The sequence below is a fragment of the Panthera onca genome, chromosome C1 (assembly GCF_046562875.1).
Source record: "Panthera onca isolate mPanOnc1 chromosome C1, mPanOnc1 haplotype 2, whole genome shotgun sequence".
Lineage (NCBI taxonomy): Eukaryota > Metazoa > Chordata > Mammalia > Carnivora > Felidae > Panthera > Panthera onca.
Genome location: NC_138346.1, coordinates 204,668,389 through 204,685,905, shown reverse-complemented (window position 1 = coordinate 204,685,905; position 17,517 = coordinate 204,668,389). Strand labels below are relative to the sequence as shown.

At 53.6% G+C, this 17,517-nt stretch overlaps 1 protein-coding gene across 3 annotated transcripts in view; it reads left to right on the top strand.

Moving 5' to 3' along the window:
* The window catches only part of EPHB2 (EPH receptor B2), a 188,617-nt gene that overhangs the window by 63,532 nt on the left and 107,568 nt on the right, over positions 1 to 17,517 (top strand). For all 3 annotated transcript variants that reach the window (XM_078452229.2, XM_078452228.2, XM_078452230.2), the window contains exon 3: positions 2,370 to 3,054. In XM_078452229.2, coding sequence (XP_078308355.2) covers positions 2,370 to 3,054 — 685 coding nt within the window. The remainder of the gene's footprint in view (positions 1 to 2,369; positions 3,055 to 17,517) is intronic.

Sequence of the window (17,517 nt, the reverse complement as noted above, 5' to 3'; positions counted from 1 at the left end):
CTTACATACAGGCTGTGGGGTCAGACATGCCTGAAATTCTGTCCCAGCTCTGCCACTCACCAGCCATGTGATTTGGGGCCAGTTCCTCAGCCTGTCTGAGCATCAGTTTCCTCGTCTATAAAACGATGTTGGTCATGTCCTCTGCGCAGGATTGGTGTGAGGTTTTCCCGCACGGCGTCTTGCACGGTCCCGGTGATAAGTAGCTACAGTAGTCCCACCATCACCATTGTCCTCGCCACCGGTTTTCATATCATTGCCTCCTCATTCCCCTGGGTCCCCACAGCCCATCTCTTCCCTCCCCGCCATCCCAGCGCCTCCACTGGGACTCGGCCGCTGCCCCAAGGAGCTACATCCCCCCCCACCCCCCACCCCAGGCCTGTGTTCTCAATAGGCAGGGCCCTAGGGTCAGGCCTCTTTCTGTGGCTCTTTCTTGTCACCAATTTTCCATCTGCGAAGGCGGCTGGGCCCACAGCCCCACCCTATCAGTAATGAGGCCAGGCTGGGCTGCAGGGCCCCCGGACGCAATTATTTGGGGTGTTTAGGCTGCAGGGCCTCCGCATGTTAATTAGAGAGAGGGGAGAAAGGCAGAGTGCTCTAATTAAGTGCTCTAATTAAGTTCTGAAGAAGAGCAGTGGTTGTAACAAGGGGCTGACTTTGTCACATGGTGCCACCAAAAAAAAAAAAAAAAAAAAAAAAAAAGAAGCAATGTAGGGAGCTTCAGAGCCACCACTGACATAGAGGCTGGGCTAGCAGGCTCCAGCTCGGCCTTCCCCACGGGCACTGGCCTTTCACAACATCAACCCTCCCCAGGCCACTGCACTGCCCCGCAAAGATTTGGCCCAGATATCCGAGGGAGGCCAAAGGACAAGGAACACCGACTTCAGGGTGACACCTCTATACCGCCACCTGCCTCCCCCTCCTCCACCCAGCTGGGGAAATCGAGGCCCAGCAAGGAGAAGTGACTTGCCCCAGGCCACACATCAAGTTAGCAGGGCAGGGGCAAAACCCAGGACTCCCGGGGTACTTGTGGGTCCTTGTGTTTCGAGGCTGTGTGCACGAGTGCAGGAATGGGTCTGGGTCTGTGTGGCTTGGGTCAGATGACCTCACTTCCCTGGTCTCTGCTCCCTCATCTGTAACATGGAGATAATAATATGCACCATGTGTGACCATAATGACAAAGAAATGAGGTCCTCTTACAGCACCCACCCCAGGCCGGCATGGCTAGGAGGGGGTGCTCTGCTGTTGGGGCTCTTTTGGGTCTACCCCGGGTAAAGGCAGCCCAGTGCCAAAGAGGGGGGTGCGTGGCTACTCTCAGTAAGCTTTCGGCCCCCCTGGGGAGACCAGGCCAAGAGGGCCAGGAGTACTCGGCCCCCGCCCAGACCAGGCCGGTTGTCCCCAAAGACCCAAGGGAGAGCCAATGAATGCAAACACCACAAGAGGTTCCAGAAGGATGGGCAGAGAAGATGAGAGGGTTCTCGAGGAGGGCACAAAAGTGTGAACAAAGGCTCAGCATGTGAGGGTTGGCCTGTGAGGGTGTGTGAGGAGACGTGTGCCCCGTACCCTTCATCCCCAGCTTTCCGTGGCCCTGCCCGGTGCCACCCAGCAGTGGGGCTCGGGAATCCCTTAGCTGGGTGTGCGAGAGCCAGGCTGGGGTCCAGGGAAGGTGCTGAAGCACGTGCCGCAGGCAGGAAGGGAGTGAGTCTCCCTCCAGGTACATTCTTAACCACGTTAGGCCCCAGAACAGACCGCCCGTCTTCCCCATCATGGCGGTGAGAGCTCTTCTTCTGTCAGCCTGGGAATCCCCTAGGGTAAGGACTGTGTCTCCCAGATCGGAATAGGAGCTCCCAGTAGGCGGAAGTTCTGTCTCTCCCATCAGACTAGTACTCCCCAGACACAAAGCGATGTCTGCTCTCAGCAGAGGAATCCCCTCAGGCTGGGCCTCTCCCTAATTTTCCTTCCAGGTGGGAGCTTCCCAGGAGCGGGGGCCATGTCTCCTTTATTGCCCTGGAGTGAGGGTCACATCGCCCGTATAAATCAGGGGAAAACCAAGAGCAGCGTGTGTGCCCTTCCCATCAGACTGGCATGTCTCCCTCACAGTGTGGGGAATTCCTGGGGGCCAAGTCCATGTCTCCACCTCAGCTTGGGAGTTCTCTGATGGTACGACTCACGTCTCCATCATCAGACTAGAAGATGCCCGAGGTAGAGGCTGTGCCTCCCCCGTTAGACTAGGAGGCCCCCAGTGGCCAGAGTCCTATTTGCACCCAGTAGACTGAAGGGTTCCCTAAGGCAGGGTCTGTGTCTCGCCCATAGACAGACGATCCCTGGGGTTGAGCCCCATCTCCCCCACCTGACTAGTGTTTCACCCACAGTGGGAAGAGGTGAGTGGCTACGATGAGAACATGAACACGATCCGCACGTACCAGGTGTGCAATGTGTTTGAGTCGAGCCAGAACAACTGGCTACGGACCAAGTTCATCCGGCGCCGTGGTGCCCACCGCATCCACGTGGAGATGAAGTTCTCCGTGCGTGACTGCAGCAGCATCCCCAGCGTGCCCGGCTCCTGCAAGGAGACCTTCAACCTCTATTACTATGAGGCCGACTTCGACTCGGCCACCAAGACCTTCCCCAACTGGATGGAGAATCCGTGGGTGAAGGTGGACACCATTGCGGCCGACGAGAGCTTCTCCCAGGTGGACCTGGGTGGCCGGGTCATGAAGATCAACACCGAGGTGCGGAGCTTCGGGCCGGTGTCCCGCAACGGCTTCTACCTGGCCTTCCAGGACTACGGTGGCTGCATGTCCCTTATTGCCGTGCGTGTCTTCTACCGCAAGTGCCCCCGCATCATCCAGAATGGCGCCATCTTCCAGGAGACACTGTCGGGGGCTGAGAGCACATCGCTGGTGGCTGCCCGGGGCAGCTGTATCGCCAATGCCGAGGAGGTGGACGTGCCCATCAAGCTGTACTGTAACGGGGACGGCGAGTGGCTCGTACCCATCGGGCGCTGCATGTGCAAAGCCGGCTTCGAGGCCGTGGAGAACGGCACGGTCTGCAGAGGTAAGGACTGCCGCAGTGGGGCAGGTGCCCCTGCAAGCGCGTGGAGTTGGTATTGGCTGCGGACCTGGGCCTGGGGTCCCGGGCTGGTAAGGGCAGTGGCCTGGAGCCGACCGTGAGGCGCTCTTTGGCCGGGTTTCCAAACGTGCAGCCGCTGTTCGGTGTCTTGGAGGGAGACATTTGAAGAGCGCTTCTTGAATGGCAAGAGCGTGCAAGGTGCTTTTCGTTGGTGCCAGGATAGACGTTTCTCGTTTTAATTATTACGTGACTATTAACAGGGGCAAGTGGTGCTGTATGTCTCCATCTGCGAAAGTGATGTGGTTTCCTTTTTGCAGAAATAAGTCACAGTAAGTAACAGTTGGAAGTTCAGACTTATTGGACTTTGGCTGGATCGGACAGTAGAGGCCAGGTTAGAGTGAAGTGACCAAACAATAGACGTTTATTTCTTGCCCAGTGCTACCTGTCCCTCGTGGGTCGGCTCCAGGATTCCTCCCTCTGGGAGCCAAGTGGATGGAGGAGCCGCCATTTGCAATGTTGTGATCACGAGGACGGAAGGAAGCGGTGTGAGCTGGGTTGTGTGCCGGCTCTAGGGTTCTGCCTCAATGGCCGTGCACACTCCTCTGGCCACTTCAGTGGCCAAGGCAAGTCACGCGCTTACTTCCGATCCTCGCAGGTGGGGAGGTGAGCCAGGCCTCCTGACCACCACTTCTCCTGTGGGCCGACCACCTTCTAGGTCTAACTCCTTTAATGCTCACAAGAGCCCTGTAAGAGAAAGTGCCATTTATATGAAGACATCGAGGCTCAGAGAGTGAGTGGGGGAGCCAGGAGTCTTACCCAGGCAGTGTGATTCCAAGCCCACCCTTAGCCACCGTGCCACTTTGGTTAACTTAAGGAAACGTTCTAAGTCAGCGGTGGTACGGGTGGTGTTTATTATGGTGAAGAATCGTGGAGGTGGTTTGCAAACCTAAGACGTTTGTAAGAGGCGATGCACGGTGGTAGAAGGCTGTGAAAGTAGACGGACCTGCGTTCGAATACCACCCCTGTTATGAGCTGTCTGTCCTATGCTGAGTATGAAACCCTCTTTCATAGGGTACTTCCGAAGACTCAACAAGTCAAGACTGTAAAGCAACTATAATGACTTGCAGTATACAGTAGGAGCTTAATAAATGTTGACTAAACGAGACGTGTACAAAGCCCGACCTGGTGCAGGTACTCTACAACGTGAGCTGTGATGGTGATTTAAAGCCCTATTTGTGCCACTTGCTCTTGCCTTTCCTGCTGGAATCGAGTCCCGGGGTCCCCCATGTGCCAGGCAAAGAGTCTGGACCCTATTCCAGGGTCCCTGTAGCACCAGTGAAAGTGTGGCCTGAGGTAGCTGCAGTGACCCTCCCGTTTATAAAATGCTGTCACATCCACTGTCCCTGTTCCTACCCTCCATGCTCTGAAGCAGCATTTTAAAGGTGCCTGGGAGGGCACGTGGGGTGCAAGAGAGAGCAGCAGGAGCCTGTGGGGAAGCAGCGGCCGTGTTCGCAAGAGGTGGTGGCTCTCTGGAGTGGGCATCCACTGTGCAGGGAAGGAGCCAGGCTAGAATGAAGGGGTGTGAGGAGGGTGAGTGAGAAGGATGGCATGTGCAGGAAAGGAGGAAACAGTGAAGCCCGGCTTGCAGGGAGGTGACGGTCCTGGAAAAGGACATTTGGGGAAAAAAGCTGGTTTCTGGGGGAAGATAACAGATCTGGCTTTCTATACTTGAGTGTTGAAAGTGCACAGCCTCAGGAGGTGGCGGGCCATGTGGGCCACAGGGCAGAATCAGTTACTCCTCGCTCATTGTTTATTCACTCATCAAACCTCGCCCGCGCCTGCTCTGTGTCAAGGCCTTGTGCTGAGCGTCGGGTGAGACAGACAAGAATGCGGCTGTGGCCCTGCCGTCTAGGAGCTCACGGTCTAGCAGGGGACGCAGACTGTAAATGAACAAGGGAGGGCATGCCTTTGACTTGCTTTGATTGGAATCCAGTGGGCACAGAAAGAGAAGGGCTTCCCAGAGGAGGTGACATCGGGGCTGAGTCTTGGGAGAGGCATATGTTGACTGGGTGGCCCGGGCCTTCTGGAGGATGGATCTACAAGGATCTGGGGACATGAAGCACCACGGGTTAGGGGGGACTGGTACAGCGTCTGACCTGGCTGTGGCTGGGGTTCGGGGAGGGACAGAGGAAGAACTATCACTGGAAGGTGCCCAGATGAAAAGGTGCACTAGTCACCCATTGCTGCATAACAAGTCACCCCAGAACGTCACAGCTGAAAACAAAAGCATTTGTTTTTCTCAGTTTCTTAGGCTCAGGGATCCAGGTATGGCTTCAGGGGGCTTCCTCTGGTGCAAGGTCTCTCCTGGGACTGCAGCTACGCTCTTGGCCGGGGGATGTGGTATTATCTGATGGCATCACCGGGGAGGGGTCTGCTTCCACATTCATCCTCATGGTTGATTGCAGGCTTTGGTCCCTCACCACAGGGATGCACATGGGCAATGGCTTCCCCCAGAGCGACTGACCTGAGAGCGTTAGAGAGAGCACCCACAACAGAAACCACAGTCTTTTTATGAGCTCATCTCAGAAGTGACATCTCATAGCTTCTGCTGTATTCTCTTTGTTAAAAGCCAGTCACCCAGTTCAGCCCACACTCCAGGAGAGGGAATTACGTGAGGTGTGAGTGCCAGGAGGTGGGGTCACTGAGGCCATCATAGAGGCCACCTGGCACAGGCAGGTTCTCCAAGTCCGAGCTTCTCCGTGCAAGTAGGCCCCGCCCCCCTCCAGCCCACCTCCCCAGACCTACGGCCAGCCTGCCTGCCCCAGGCCCAGCCTAGTCCAGCCAGCCACTGGGTGTGAGTGGAGGCCAGTCAGGGTGTGATTAATGAGCTCAGGAAGCCAGAAGGACACCAGCAGATGCCGTGGCCTGTGCTGTGGCCACCCAGATGTGGGGCTACTCCAGCGCAAGTCCCAGAGGCACTGGTCCCACTGGCCCGGGATGTGTAGGGCTGGTGGCTACAGCTCACATCGGAGTGGTTGGCGGCATGCTTTCTCAGTCTCCAGTCTCCAATTCAGGGATTCTTGGCCTTGACTCTGCCTCAGAATCCACTGGGAAGTTAGTTAAAATGCAGATTCCTGGGTCTGGTGCAAACCTCTACCCCAGGTCTGATTCTGTGGCTCTGATGGAGCCACAGGTGGATGGATAACACAGAATTTACTGTATTATTATTTTTTTTTTTATTTGGAGGAAAGAGAGAGAGAGAACACAAGCAGGGGAGAGGGGCAGAGGAAGAGACGAAGAGAATCTTAAGCAGGGCCCACGCTCAACGCAGAGCCTGATGCAAGGGCTCGATCCCACAACCCTGGGACCATGACCTGGGCCAAAATCAAGAGTCGGATGCTCAACCAGTTGAGCTATCCAGGCGCCCTAAGAATCAACATTTTTAAACAAGCGGCCCTCATGTTTCTGTAACAGGACCATTAGCTCAGACACGTGGTGTGGTAACATACCCTTGGTCAGACAAACAGGACTTCAAGCCAGATTGGTGACCGCAGGCCCAGCCCGGGAACATCCACCCTCGGGGATGGAAGGGGTCATTAGCAGAATCTACAGGAGAGTGTGGTTTGGGAAGATCCATTTAATATTGAGGCATAACTTGATAGGAAAAAAATCCATTGCTTTGTTAATACAATTGGAGAAGATAAGGCCGGATAAAGTCTCCTTGACAGATGACAAGTAAGTGGATGAGTCCTCAGGGGAGTGGCAGCCATCCTGGGAGGGTGAAGGGGTGGGGGGGACAGACAGTGGTGGTTAATGAAAGGTTGGGAGTTTCCAGTGCCCTGAGCGTTTCACAAAACAGAAGGCCAAACTGACTCAATCTGACCAACCTCCTCTGGTGCCTACTGTGTGCAGGGCTTAGTAGAGAAGGGAGGGGCCTGGAGAAGCCAGTCAACCGCTCAACAAGCATATATTAAGTACCTTCTGTGTGCCGTTTAGCCCTCCAGCAAATATAGAAGGCTCGACTTACCATGGTCCGACTTACAATTTTTTCAACTTCCCACTGGTGCTCTAGTGAGACATATTCAGCAGAAATTGTACTTCAGATTTTGAATGTTGATCTTTTTCTGGGCTGGTGATAGTTGGTTTGCTACTCTCTCCTTCTGCTGGGCAGCCAGCCACACGATCATGAGGGCAGACAAGTGATGCAAGAACAACCATTCTGTACCCATGCAACCATTCTTTCCCCGCTTTCAGTACAGTATTCAATAAATTGCCTGAGATATAACAGGCTTCGTGTTAGAGGATGTTGCTCAACTGAGCACATTTAAGGTAAGTGAGAGTAAACAATGTTGTGTGGTAGGTTGGGTGCATTAAGCGAGTTTTCCACTGACAATATTTTCGACTTGGAGTGGGTCTGTCAGGATGTAACCCCATCGTCAGTTGAGGCAGATCTGTATGTATCGGGTACCATCTATGAGCCAAGCCCACACCGATGCTGGGAAACACAGAAGCGAATGAGTTTTTCGTCTGAGTGGGTGGATGGGAGAAGACGGAGGCGAAAAGTTAGTGAGCAAATAAATAAAATAGTTATGGGCTGTGATGAATGAAAGGGGGGAAAAGCTGTAGCAAGAGAGAACAAAGAAGACTTGCTTTAGCCAGGTGGGCCAGAGAAGGCTTCTTGGAAGAGGTGTCACTTGAGGTGACAGGGGCCGCCCTGGGAAGGCTGGCAGAGAGCACCTGAGACACAGGGTTTGGCTCACTGGCTCCTGGGTGAGCAGGGGACTCAGACACACGGAGAATAAGGCAGAGTACGGTCTTTCCAGAAATGAGGTCCATCCAGTCAAAGCACTTTGAGAATATGAGAAAGAAAGCCTTTTCTGAAGAAGGCTTCAAGGAGGAGGTGACATTTGAACTGGGCTCTGAAGAGTGAGTAGGATTTGGATGGGAGAAAGGAGGGAGGTAATTGTAGGTCAGGGAACGTACTGCATGAATAAAGGCCCTGAGGTATGATGGTATAGGGTGTGTTTGGGGGGTGTCCTGTGCCCTACTGGGTGCAGGTGCTAGGGTGTGACTTCTCCCTGTTCATTCCTCTGTGCACTTTTTATTGGGTACCTGATCGGGACCTGCACTGGGCGTACAGCTGGCAGGTGAGGGACTCTAGGGACTTCCTTCACAAGAACTCTGCCCCCTTCTCCTACCCAAGTCCCCAGTCTCCGCAACATCATGGTCTCCACTGGGGCTTGCCGTCAGCAGATCTGCCGGCGGGGTCGGGGTGGGGGCAGGAGGGTGGCCCTGGAACTCCTTCCCTGCAGCGGCTGCTCCCCCCAAGCTCCCAAGTCTGTTTCTTGACTCTTTCCAGATGTTCCTGGGCTTGATTGTGAATGTGCTCCTGCCTCAGTTTCTCCAAGTTTGTCTCTGTATCCCAGTTTCTCTTGGTCTCTCCTTCCCTACCTCAGCTCCTACTCGCCCCTGCCCATCAGATCCCCAGCCTAACCACTAGTGGGGACCCTGCCCTCCTCTCTCCCAGCAGCAGACCCGCATCTATAAGGGATCTGGAGGCATTTCCACAGTGATCGTGATTGCTGTGTACTGTCGGGGTGTAATGGGATTTTTAATATTTAGCTTGGACAGGGAGAGGGGCTGTGAGCCAGCGGGGAGGGGGTGGGGGTGGGGGGCGGTTGCACGTTCATGTTGATCCTCTGGCTCCAGACTCCCAGTTCCCAGCTGCTGGGCTTCTCCCAGCCTCTCCCTCTCCTCCACCCTGCCCTGCTTGGCAGCTCCTAGCCCTGCTACCCACCCACCCCACCCCCCACCTCCCCAGCCGTGACCTCTCCTTGACCTTGGCCTTGGAGACCTGGTTTCAAACCCCAGCTCTGACCCTCTCCCAGCCTTTGTTTTCTCATCTGCAAAACAGGATAAACAGAAAGGCTGCTGTGCAGAGTAAATGAGAAAATACCTAGAAAAGTGTTATAAAAATAAAAACAGGGACTTCTATGAACACCGTCTTCTGCTGTGAATGTTTTCCTCCCCCCTCTGATGAGCTTTTGATTTTGAGGAAAAAAAAACGTTTCCTTATCACAAAAGCAATGTAGGTCATTTGTGGAATCTTTAGAAATTACTGATAAGCAAAAAGGAGAAAATTAAAATCACCCGGAGATAGTCACTGTAACAGGCTGGTGGAGATCCTTCTAAGTGTATTTACACATATTGATTTATTTTTTATTTATTTATTTTTTGATGTTTATTTATTTTTGAGAGAGAGAGAGAAAGAGAGAACGTGAGCAGGGGAGGGGCAGAGAGAGAAGGAGACACAGAATCCAAAGCAGGCTCCAGGTTCTGAGGCTGTCAGCACAGAGCCCGACGCGGGGCTCGAACTCACAAACTGTCAGATCCATGACCTGAGCCGAAGTCGGACCCTTAACGGACTGAGCCACCCAGAGGCCCCCGTATTGATTAATTTTAAAGAAAAAATGGACTCCCGCTAAAAATACACAAGGATTTTTGACTGATTGATATTTTACAGACACTTTCCCGTGTCATGTTAGATCTCTGGCATCATTTTGGAAGGCTCTTAGAATTCCATAGGAAAGATGTGTCATAATTTATTTGCCAGTCCTCTGTTGTTCGACATGTAATTGCTGGCCATTTTTCGCTCTTCATGAATGCTGGGATGCAAGTCATTGTCCCTGTCTCTTTGTGCACGAATACTCATATTTGAGTAGGTATGTTTCCAGATGTGGAATTGTGGGATCAAATGCTTTTTAGAGCTTGACACACAGAGCCAAGTTACCCTCCAGAGAGGGACCGCTCAGGTACCCTCCTGGCAGCAGACTTACACAGTGCCTGTTTCCCCACATGCTCACCAGTAGGAGATATTATGCCTGTTGCTTTATTTTCTGTTTTTCTCCCAGAATCCTGTGCTCCCTCAGCCAAGGTAGGGAGGGGCCAGGGGTTATCTCTGGGCCCTCAGGGTTGGGTCCTGGGCCAACCTCAGGGTGGCCTCCTTCATACCCTGCTTTCAGTTCCAGCCCTTCCCATAGAGGCTGGACCAGTGGCCCAGATGCGTCTGGCGAGTCTGTGGGGTAGGGTGCGGTCCGTCTTGGGGTGAGGAGGAGGGAGGCCTCCAGCTGGCAGGGCCTGTGCTGGCTGGGGAAAGGGTGTGAGGGTTGGAATGCTGGGTGGGAGGAGAGGCCCAGACCCCCACACAGAAAGTTCTGCTACATCTCTTCCAGGGCAGGGTGGAGACGCCCAGCTGGGGGAGCGGGAGGGGTAATAGGCATCCCCTCCAGACCCCCAGGCTCAGGCCAGGCCCAAGACCACACAGGCCAGCCTTTTGAAAAGGGGATTGGAGGGGACCTTGGCCAGCACACTCAGGCTATGCAGTTCTCTGCTCTGAAAAATTGAAGTTCCCCTTCCCCTGTGCTCTCAAAGCATCTTTGTTTACAGCCCTCCATCCATCTGTCCATACGCTGGTTCACCTGTCCAGCCAACCAGCCATCAGAGATTCACTGAACACCAGCTTGTGACTTTTTTGCTTCATAGAGAGGCCAGTGATGTCTTCATAGAAGACCAGGAGGCTAGCACATATTGAGTGCCTGTCATGTGCCAGGTACTGGGCCGGGCATCGGGGTTTTTGGAAAGGTCAGTTATGGGCCCTGCCCTCACAGACCACCCAGTCTAGAGATGTTGACAGACATGCCTGTAGGTAGTGAAGGTGGAAGCAGACAAAGGAACCCAACCTACCTAGGGAAGCATCAACCAGGGCCTTGGTGGTCAGAGGAAGGCTTCTGGAAAGAGGAGCTGTTTAAGTGGAAGCTGAGTGAGGAGCAGGAGTTAGCCAGGTGAGGACGAGGAGATGCAAAGGCCCTGAGGAAGCTACAGTAGATATTCCTAGAAAGGAAGGGAGGGCCACTTCAGCCCAATTTCCTCTCTGGGTCAACTATATGGAAGGAACTGAATATCAGGGCATGGGATAAGATGGTCTTCATATCCCCTCGGGGGTCTGGGCAGGAAATACTGAACAATTTTGTCCTGCCGTACTCATAACAGCTCCCCAGGCACCTATTGTGCACCAGACCCTGGGCCAGATGTGGGGACTGTAGAGAGGATGAAGGCCCTTCTTGCCTTCCTAGAACTTCCAGTGGGGGTGGGGGAGATGGCTCCTTCTGTTACTATAGCCTTGGGGCACTTAGGAAGGAGTCTGGGGAAAGCTGGGGAGGCCCCCTGGAGGAGGAGCCATTTTTCCAGGGCTTTGGAGATTGAAAGGAAGGAAAGGCAGGAATTAGTCCAGAAAAAGATGGTCAGAAATGATACTTTTTTAACCCTGGCCTCTTGCTGACCTCCCCTCCCCCTCCCCCGCCCCCGACCCCAACAAGGTGTAGCCGGCTGGGGGTGGGGGTGGGGAGAGGAGAAATGTAGGGCAGAGGAGAAGGGTGGAGGGACTGCCAGGCTTTTTAGCTCCATGCCATCAAAGGGCTGAGTGAGGCAGAGGCTGCAAGGAATCCTGAAGGCTAGGCAGTCCCTCCTGTGTGCCCAGTGCTGTGTTACACGCTCCAGGATCTTTTCGAATCTTCTGTTGACATCATTATTAGCTCCATTTCACAAATGATGAGACTGAGGTCCAGGGAGGGTCTTGTGCCCAAGACCACACAGTCAGTAAGCAGCGGAGGCAGAATGTGAACTTGGCTTTCTGCAACCGCTGAACAACTGATTAACCAGAATGGGGTGAGGCCTGGATATACTCTGTCCTGCCCACCTCCCAGATTGCTGAGGGGCCCCGGAGGTGGTGGCGGGGAAGGGCTTATACTCAGGACTGTGGGGCCGCCCTGGTGGGACAATCTGAAGGGCTTCCTAGTAGGAGAGGGAGGCTTGTGTCTGGGCCTTGAAGGACGAGTTGGTTTCATATCGAGATGCTGGGCACAATGGAATGCTGTCCCAGAGCAGAGATTCAGGGGTGGAGAAGCCCTTGTGGGTCTCTTCTCCTCATGCTCAAGGGACAGAAGACCTCCAGGAGGGACATGCACCCACCCCTCGTCTAACCTCTGGCCAAACAGAAGAGTCTGTTTGCTCCCACACAGCATTTACCGAATGCTCACCTCGTCTCTCAAACTGCATGGTAACCTTGTTGAATGTCCCCAGCGGACTAGGAAGCAGACTGGGGCCCACGGTCACACTCCTCGGAGGTGGCAGGGTAGGTGTGCATTCTCATGCCCCCCGCTTCTGATTTCTCCCACTTCTTGGAGGTGACGAAAAGGCTTTGTGGCAGGCACCCAGTGCTCGCATTTGTTAGGAGCTTCCTGTGGACCAGGCAGCTCTCACTCTCGGTCTCAATGACTCTCAGTCCCCCCTGGGAGTTAGGTATCATCATTTCTGTTTTACAGAGGGGAAACTGAGGCCCAGAGAGAGCAAGCAGCTTGTCTGAGGTAACACGGTTACGGAGGGATAGGAATGGAGCGCAGGCCCTCTGACTCTGGAGCTCCTGTGCTGTCCTCTCTCTCGGCCCCAGACTGGCGTGGGACCCTGAAGGCACCAAGGCCCATGGTTTGGTCACAGGCTGCCTCCACAGCGCTCTGGCAAGACCGTAAACAGCTGGGGAAGCTCCCCTCCCTCCAGCCGCTGCCTTTACATCTGGCTGGGCTTCAGGATCTGGCGAGAGAGGCCCGTTTATTGAGGAAGTTTATGCATTTAACAGTTTAAGCCTTTCTAAGCCTGTGGTACAACAGGATTTGGGAGCCGTTAACAATTCCGTGTGGTTAAGAGATTTTCATTGCTCTGCGGCAGCTGGCTCAGGCCCCACAGGCCCCATTCTGGCCTCCACCCCGCCCTGCAGGGCACCCCCTCCCCAGGGCCCTTTGTCCTCGGCCCTCATCCTGCTGCTTCTCCCTGCTCCCCCCCTCCTCCGAACCTTTAGGTATGAACTTTGACCTCAGAGGAGGAGCAGGCCCAGAGAGGGGAATTCCCAGGCCTGTTGGCCAGGGCCACACAGCAGGTAAGAGGCTTGAATTGACCTGCCTGGAAAAGCCCGAGTCCTTTCTCCCACCCCAGACTGCTTTCCTTGGGGGACATTATATTGTTAATTCCTCACCGGCAGAACGGACAGAGCCCCTCTGAGACCACCATGTGTTCGAGCCCTACCAAGGCTTTGGGCAGAGGGGGTGGGGTGACTCATTCACCTTGTCAGGTCCAGAGCTAGAATCAGAACCCAGGCCTCCTAAAGTCCTAATGAGAATTCTTCACACTATACCAAACTGGTGGGGTTTTTTCCATAGCTTGGGGGGGAAATGCCATTTGTAATTATAATGTCTTACATATGCACAGTATTTATTTACTTACACCCTGCCTTGTTCCAGAAGAGATTAGAGGCTGCTTTTGTATAGCATTTGGTCTCACCCTATGAGATACTTTGATCTGCATGATACCCACATGAGAGAAGCAAGGCGAAGGTTATTATCGGCATTTTAGAGACGAGGAAAACTCAAGTCAAGAGAGGACCTGACTTCCCCAGGGCCACATTACACTTTGGGCCAGAACCGGAACTAGATGACATGGGCTCCCTCTGGAGAGACAGACAGCCTCCACCCTTGGCCTCCGTATCTGCAGGCATGAGACCCCGGGGGTCCCCCCTGAAACTCCACAGGGGACCTTAGTCTCCATCTGGGTGAGAAGAGGTGGTCCACCCCAGGGGTGAGTCGCTCGCAGCTCGGATGCAAGGTTTGGGTGAAAAGGAACGTGGGGGAGAGTTTGGTGGGATGTGAACTGGCTCCTGAATCCTGAAGATGAACCAACCCAGGGCCGGGGGACCCACCAGCGTCTCCCTGAACGTCAGTCGGCCTTGGGACTCCTCCTCTGTCTGGTATCTCCGGCCCTTTGCTTCTTCCTCAGGCCTTTCCAACCTTTCCCCACTGGGTCCTGTGGAGGTTGCATGGTCCTATTGTTTTTATCACATACACTTGTTTCCTGCTCATGGTAACTCGTCTGCCCAGCCAACCAACAGGCCCACAAACGCACACTCACTCCCATTGCACTGGTGTCCAAACAGCACGCCCGCTTTGTCTCCTGTCCTCTCTGCTCCCTCAAGTGAAGGGCCCAAGATGACTGATCAGCAACTTCATGGTTATGAAAACTGAGGCCCAAAGATGTCAAATGAAATGGCCTGTCCAGGGACACAGCATTCAGTCAGGATTCTACCCCAGCTCTCTGTACCTCCGGCCAGACCCCAGCTATCTGTAACAAAGACAAAAGCCCAAGGAGGAAGGGACACACATTGGCAGGTTGAGCACCTGCTAGTCACCAGGCCTTATGCCCTAGGCTTCGTATAGAATACTTTGCTGAATACTGTTGTTTTTTTTTTAACATTTTTGTTTTTTACAGCATTTTACTACTTTTCTTTCTCTTCCTTCCTTCCTTCTTTTCTTTCCTTCCTTCCTTCCTTCCTTCCTTCCTTCCTTCCTTCCTGCCTTCCCTCCCTCCTTTCTTTCTCTCTTTCTTTCTTTCTTTCTTTCGTTTTTCTTTTTCTCTTTCTCTTTCTCTTTCTCTTTCTCTTTCTCTTTTTCTTTTTCTTTTTCTTTTTCTTTTTCTTTTTCTTTTTCTTTTTCTTTTTCTTTTTCTTTCTATCTTTCCAAAGAGAGAAATAGAGAGCAAGCAGGGAGAGGGGCGGAGAGAGAGCAGGGCAGGGGAGTGGGGAGTCTTAAGCAGGCTCCATGCCCAGTGCAGAGCCCCATGTGAGACTCAATCCCACAACCCCAGGATCCTGACCTGAGCCAAAATTAAGAGTCAGATGCTCAACCAACTAAGCCACCCAGGCACTCCAGCTTTACTGAATCCTACAGATCCCAGAGGTTGGCTATAGGTGATATTCTCATTTTAGAGAGGAGCAAGTGGAGGCTCAGAGAGGTTAAAACCACCAACCCAGGATCACACAGCTAATGGATCGTGCGCTGGAAACGAAATCCAAAGCTGTCCTCTTCCCCCGGAATATTTGTACAGTGTTTCACTGTTAGTAACATTTTCTCCCACTTCTTACTTCATTTGGTTCTCAACAAACTAGGAAGTGAAAGGATGTTACCCCCACTCTTCAGATGAGGAAATTAAGGCTCAGGTGGTAGAGTGAGCTGCCCGAGGCTCATGGCTGGGAAGAGTCAGAGCTGGGACCACAGCCAGGCCTGTTGGACCCTGATGCCCAGGCTCTAACCCTCCCAACCCCCATCCTCTGCTCAGAACCCCCTGAGGCCCCTCTTCTTACACCGAACAAAAGCCAGAGTCCTAAAACTGGCCCACAAGGCCCTACAGACCTGTCGCTCCCTTCTCTCTCTCCGACCAGTCTTTCTTCCCTGCCTCCTCCACTCCAGACACGCTGGTCTCCTTGGTGGTTTCTTCTGCCTGGAATGTTCTTTTGTCAGGTATCCCTCTCACCTTCTGCAGGTCTCTGCCCAAAAGTCACCTTCTCACCAAGACCCCCCCCCCATTGCCCCAGTTTTGAAAAGAGTGCACATGGGTACACACACATGGAAACATGCATCCCGTCCCCTTCCCTGCTTTATTTCCCTCCGTGACCCTTATCACCGTGTGACATACTGTATGTTCACTTGTTTGTCACTTCACTACTTGTCTTTCCCAGCTGGAATGCGTGCCCCTTGAGGACAGGCATTTCTGTCTTCACCGCTATTTGCAGTCTCTAGAGTACTAGGGTCTATTCTAAATAAAGATTTATTGCAGAGCCCCACTCCCCCAGTCTCAGAGACCATACCTGCCAAGCTTGATGTTCGTGAAGACACCAACAAAGACCCTTAGTGAGGCTGGGCCTCTTCCTACCACCTCCAGTGGGCTCGGGGTGGGGGGGTACCAACATGGCCGGGGCGTCCAGCAGGTCTCTCTGCGGTTGGGACGGGTGTTTGTGGGCATGGATGGAGGGTCCTTATTCTTGATACTCAGCATTTCCCATACAATCCCAAATTCTTGGAGCTGGGGGTCTCAGAGAGTATGTTCCCATATTACTTGTGTTCATACATTATTAAACATAATTCCGGCCCCTGCTCCCCAGCCTGTGCGGGCCTGACAGTGTTTGTACTTGGTGCACAGAGCCTGCTGGGGTGCCCACCTCTCTCCAGGAGCTTGTAGGAGTGTACCGTGTGCTCACGAGTTTCCTGGTCTTGGGTTCAGATCTTGACCCTGCTGCCTGACTCACTGGGTCAGAGCCACTGTTTCCTCATTGTGAAATGGGGCCTGCAGTCCCAGCTTCACGGGGTTTGGGAGAGGTTCAGAGGAGTTAAGGGCTCAGAAGACAGAAGAAGATGGGGAACGGAGGGGGTCCTCCTGCTCCAGAAAGCAATGTTTCTCAGGCGGGCACAGTCAGTGCCTTGGCAGAGCTCCTGGGGAGCAAGGCTGTGTATACATGTCTCTGGGGGTAAGGCTTGGTTGATAATCCCCTCTCAGTTACAAGCAAGTCTGGGCAAACAGCAGGCGCCTAATATGCGCTTGTGGAATGGCAGCGTTTTGACTAGATAAGGTACGTTTACTGAGCAGCACAAGAGCGGCTCACAGAGTCAGGGTGCTTGGGTCCAAATTTGGGCTCTGCCCTCCTTACTCTGGGATCTTAGCACAGCAACTCCCTCCCCTCCTGCCTGTGGGACTCGGTGTCACCATCTACGGAATGACTCTTACTCTGATTCTATCGGCCTGGTCCTTATGGTGCCCCTGGTGAGGCCAGCAGGGCAGCTGTGACATCTGTGACATGAGAATCGTGACCCCACCTTGCCTGCCAGGAAGGTTTAGCAACATCGGTTAAGGGCCAGCTGCCTATGTGCAGATCCTGGCTGCAACATTTACTCCCCATGTGACCCAAAACAGATGACTCACTTTCCAGAGCCTTGATCTCCTTGTCTGCAAAGTGGGTATATCAATAAATGGAGTGTTACAGATGAGCTGTGAGGACTCAGATAATGAGAGTATTGGGCACCGCACCCAGCAGGTGGCATGTGGTCAGTGCTGATCCTAGCCTGGAACTTACTATCTAAATGCTTAGGGTTTTCACCATCCCCTTCTATAGAGGAAGCAAGTGAGGTTCAGAGAGGGCAGTTGACTTACTCCAGGCCACACAGCAAGGGGCCCCATAACCTTATTGTGTAGTAGATCTGACTAGTGGGCCGGGTAGGACTTGGGGGCCAGTCAGAGCTCTGCCCACCTCTATCCCTCTGTCCCCAGCAAATTCTGGGGCCAGAGCTTCATGTTACCTGGCTCCTTCCAGGAAACCAGACTCCAGTTTCTTCCCTTAAAGGTGTTGCCATCTGTTTAGCAACATTTAAAAAACCTAAGAGTGGTTGCTGGCCTTTTTGCGCTGCCTGGGCGGCCGAGCAGCTTTGGGAGCCCCACATCCGTATCCCTGGCAACCCTAGCCCTGGGCTGCCCTCCCCCCACACCCTGCTGTCAGAGCTGTCTGTCTGTGGGAGCTCC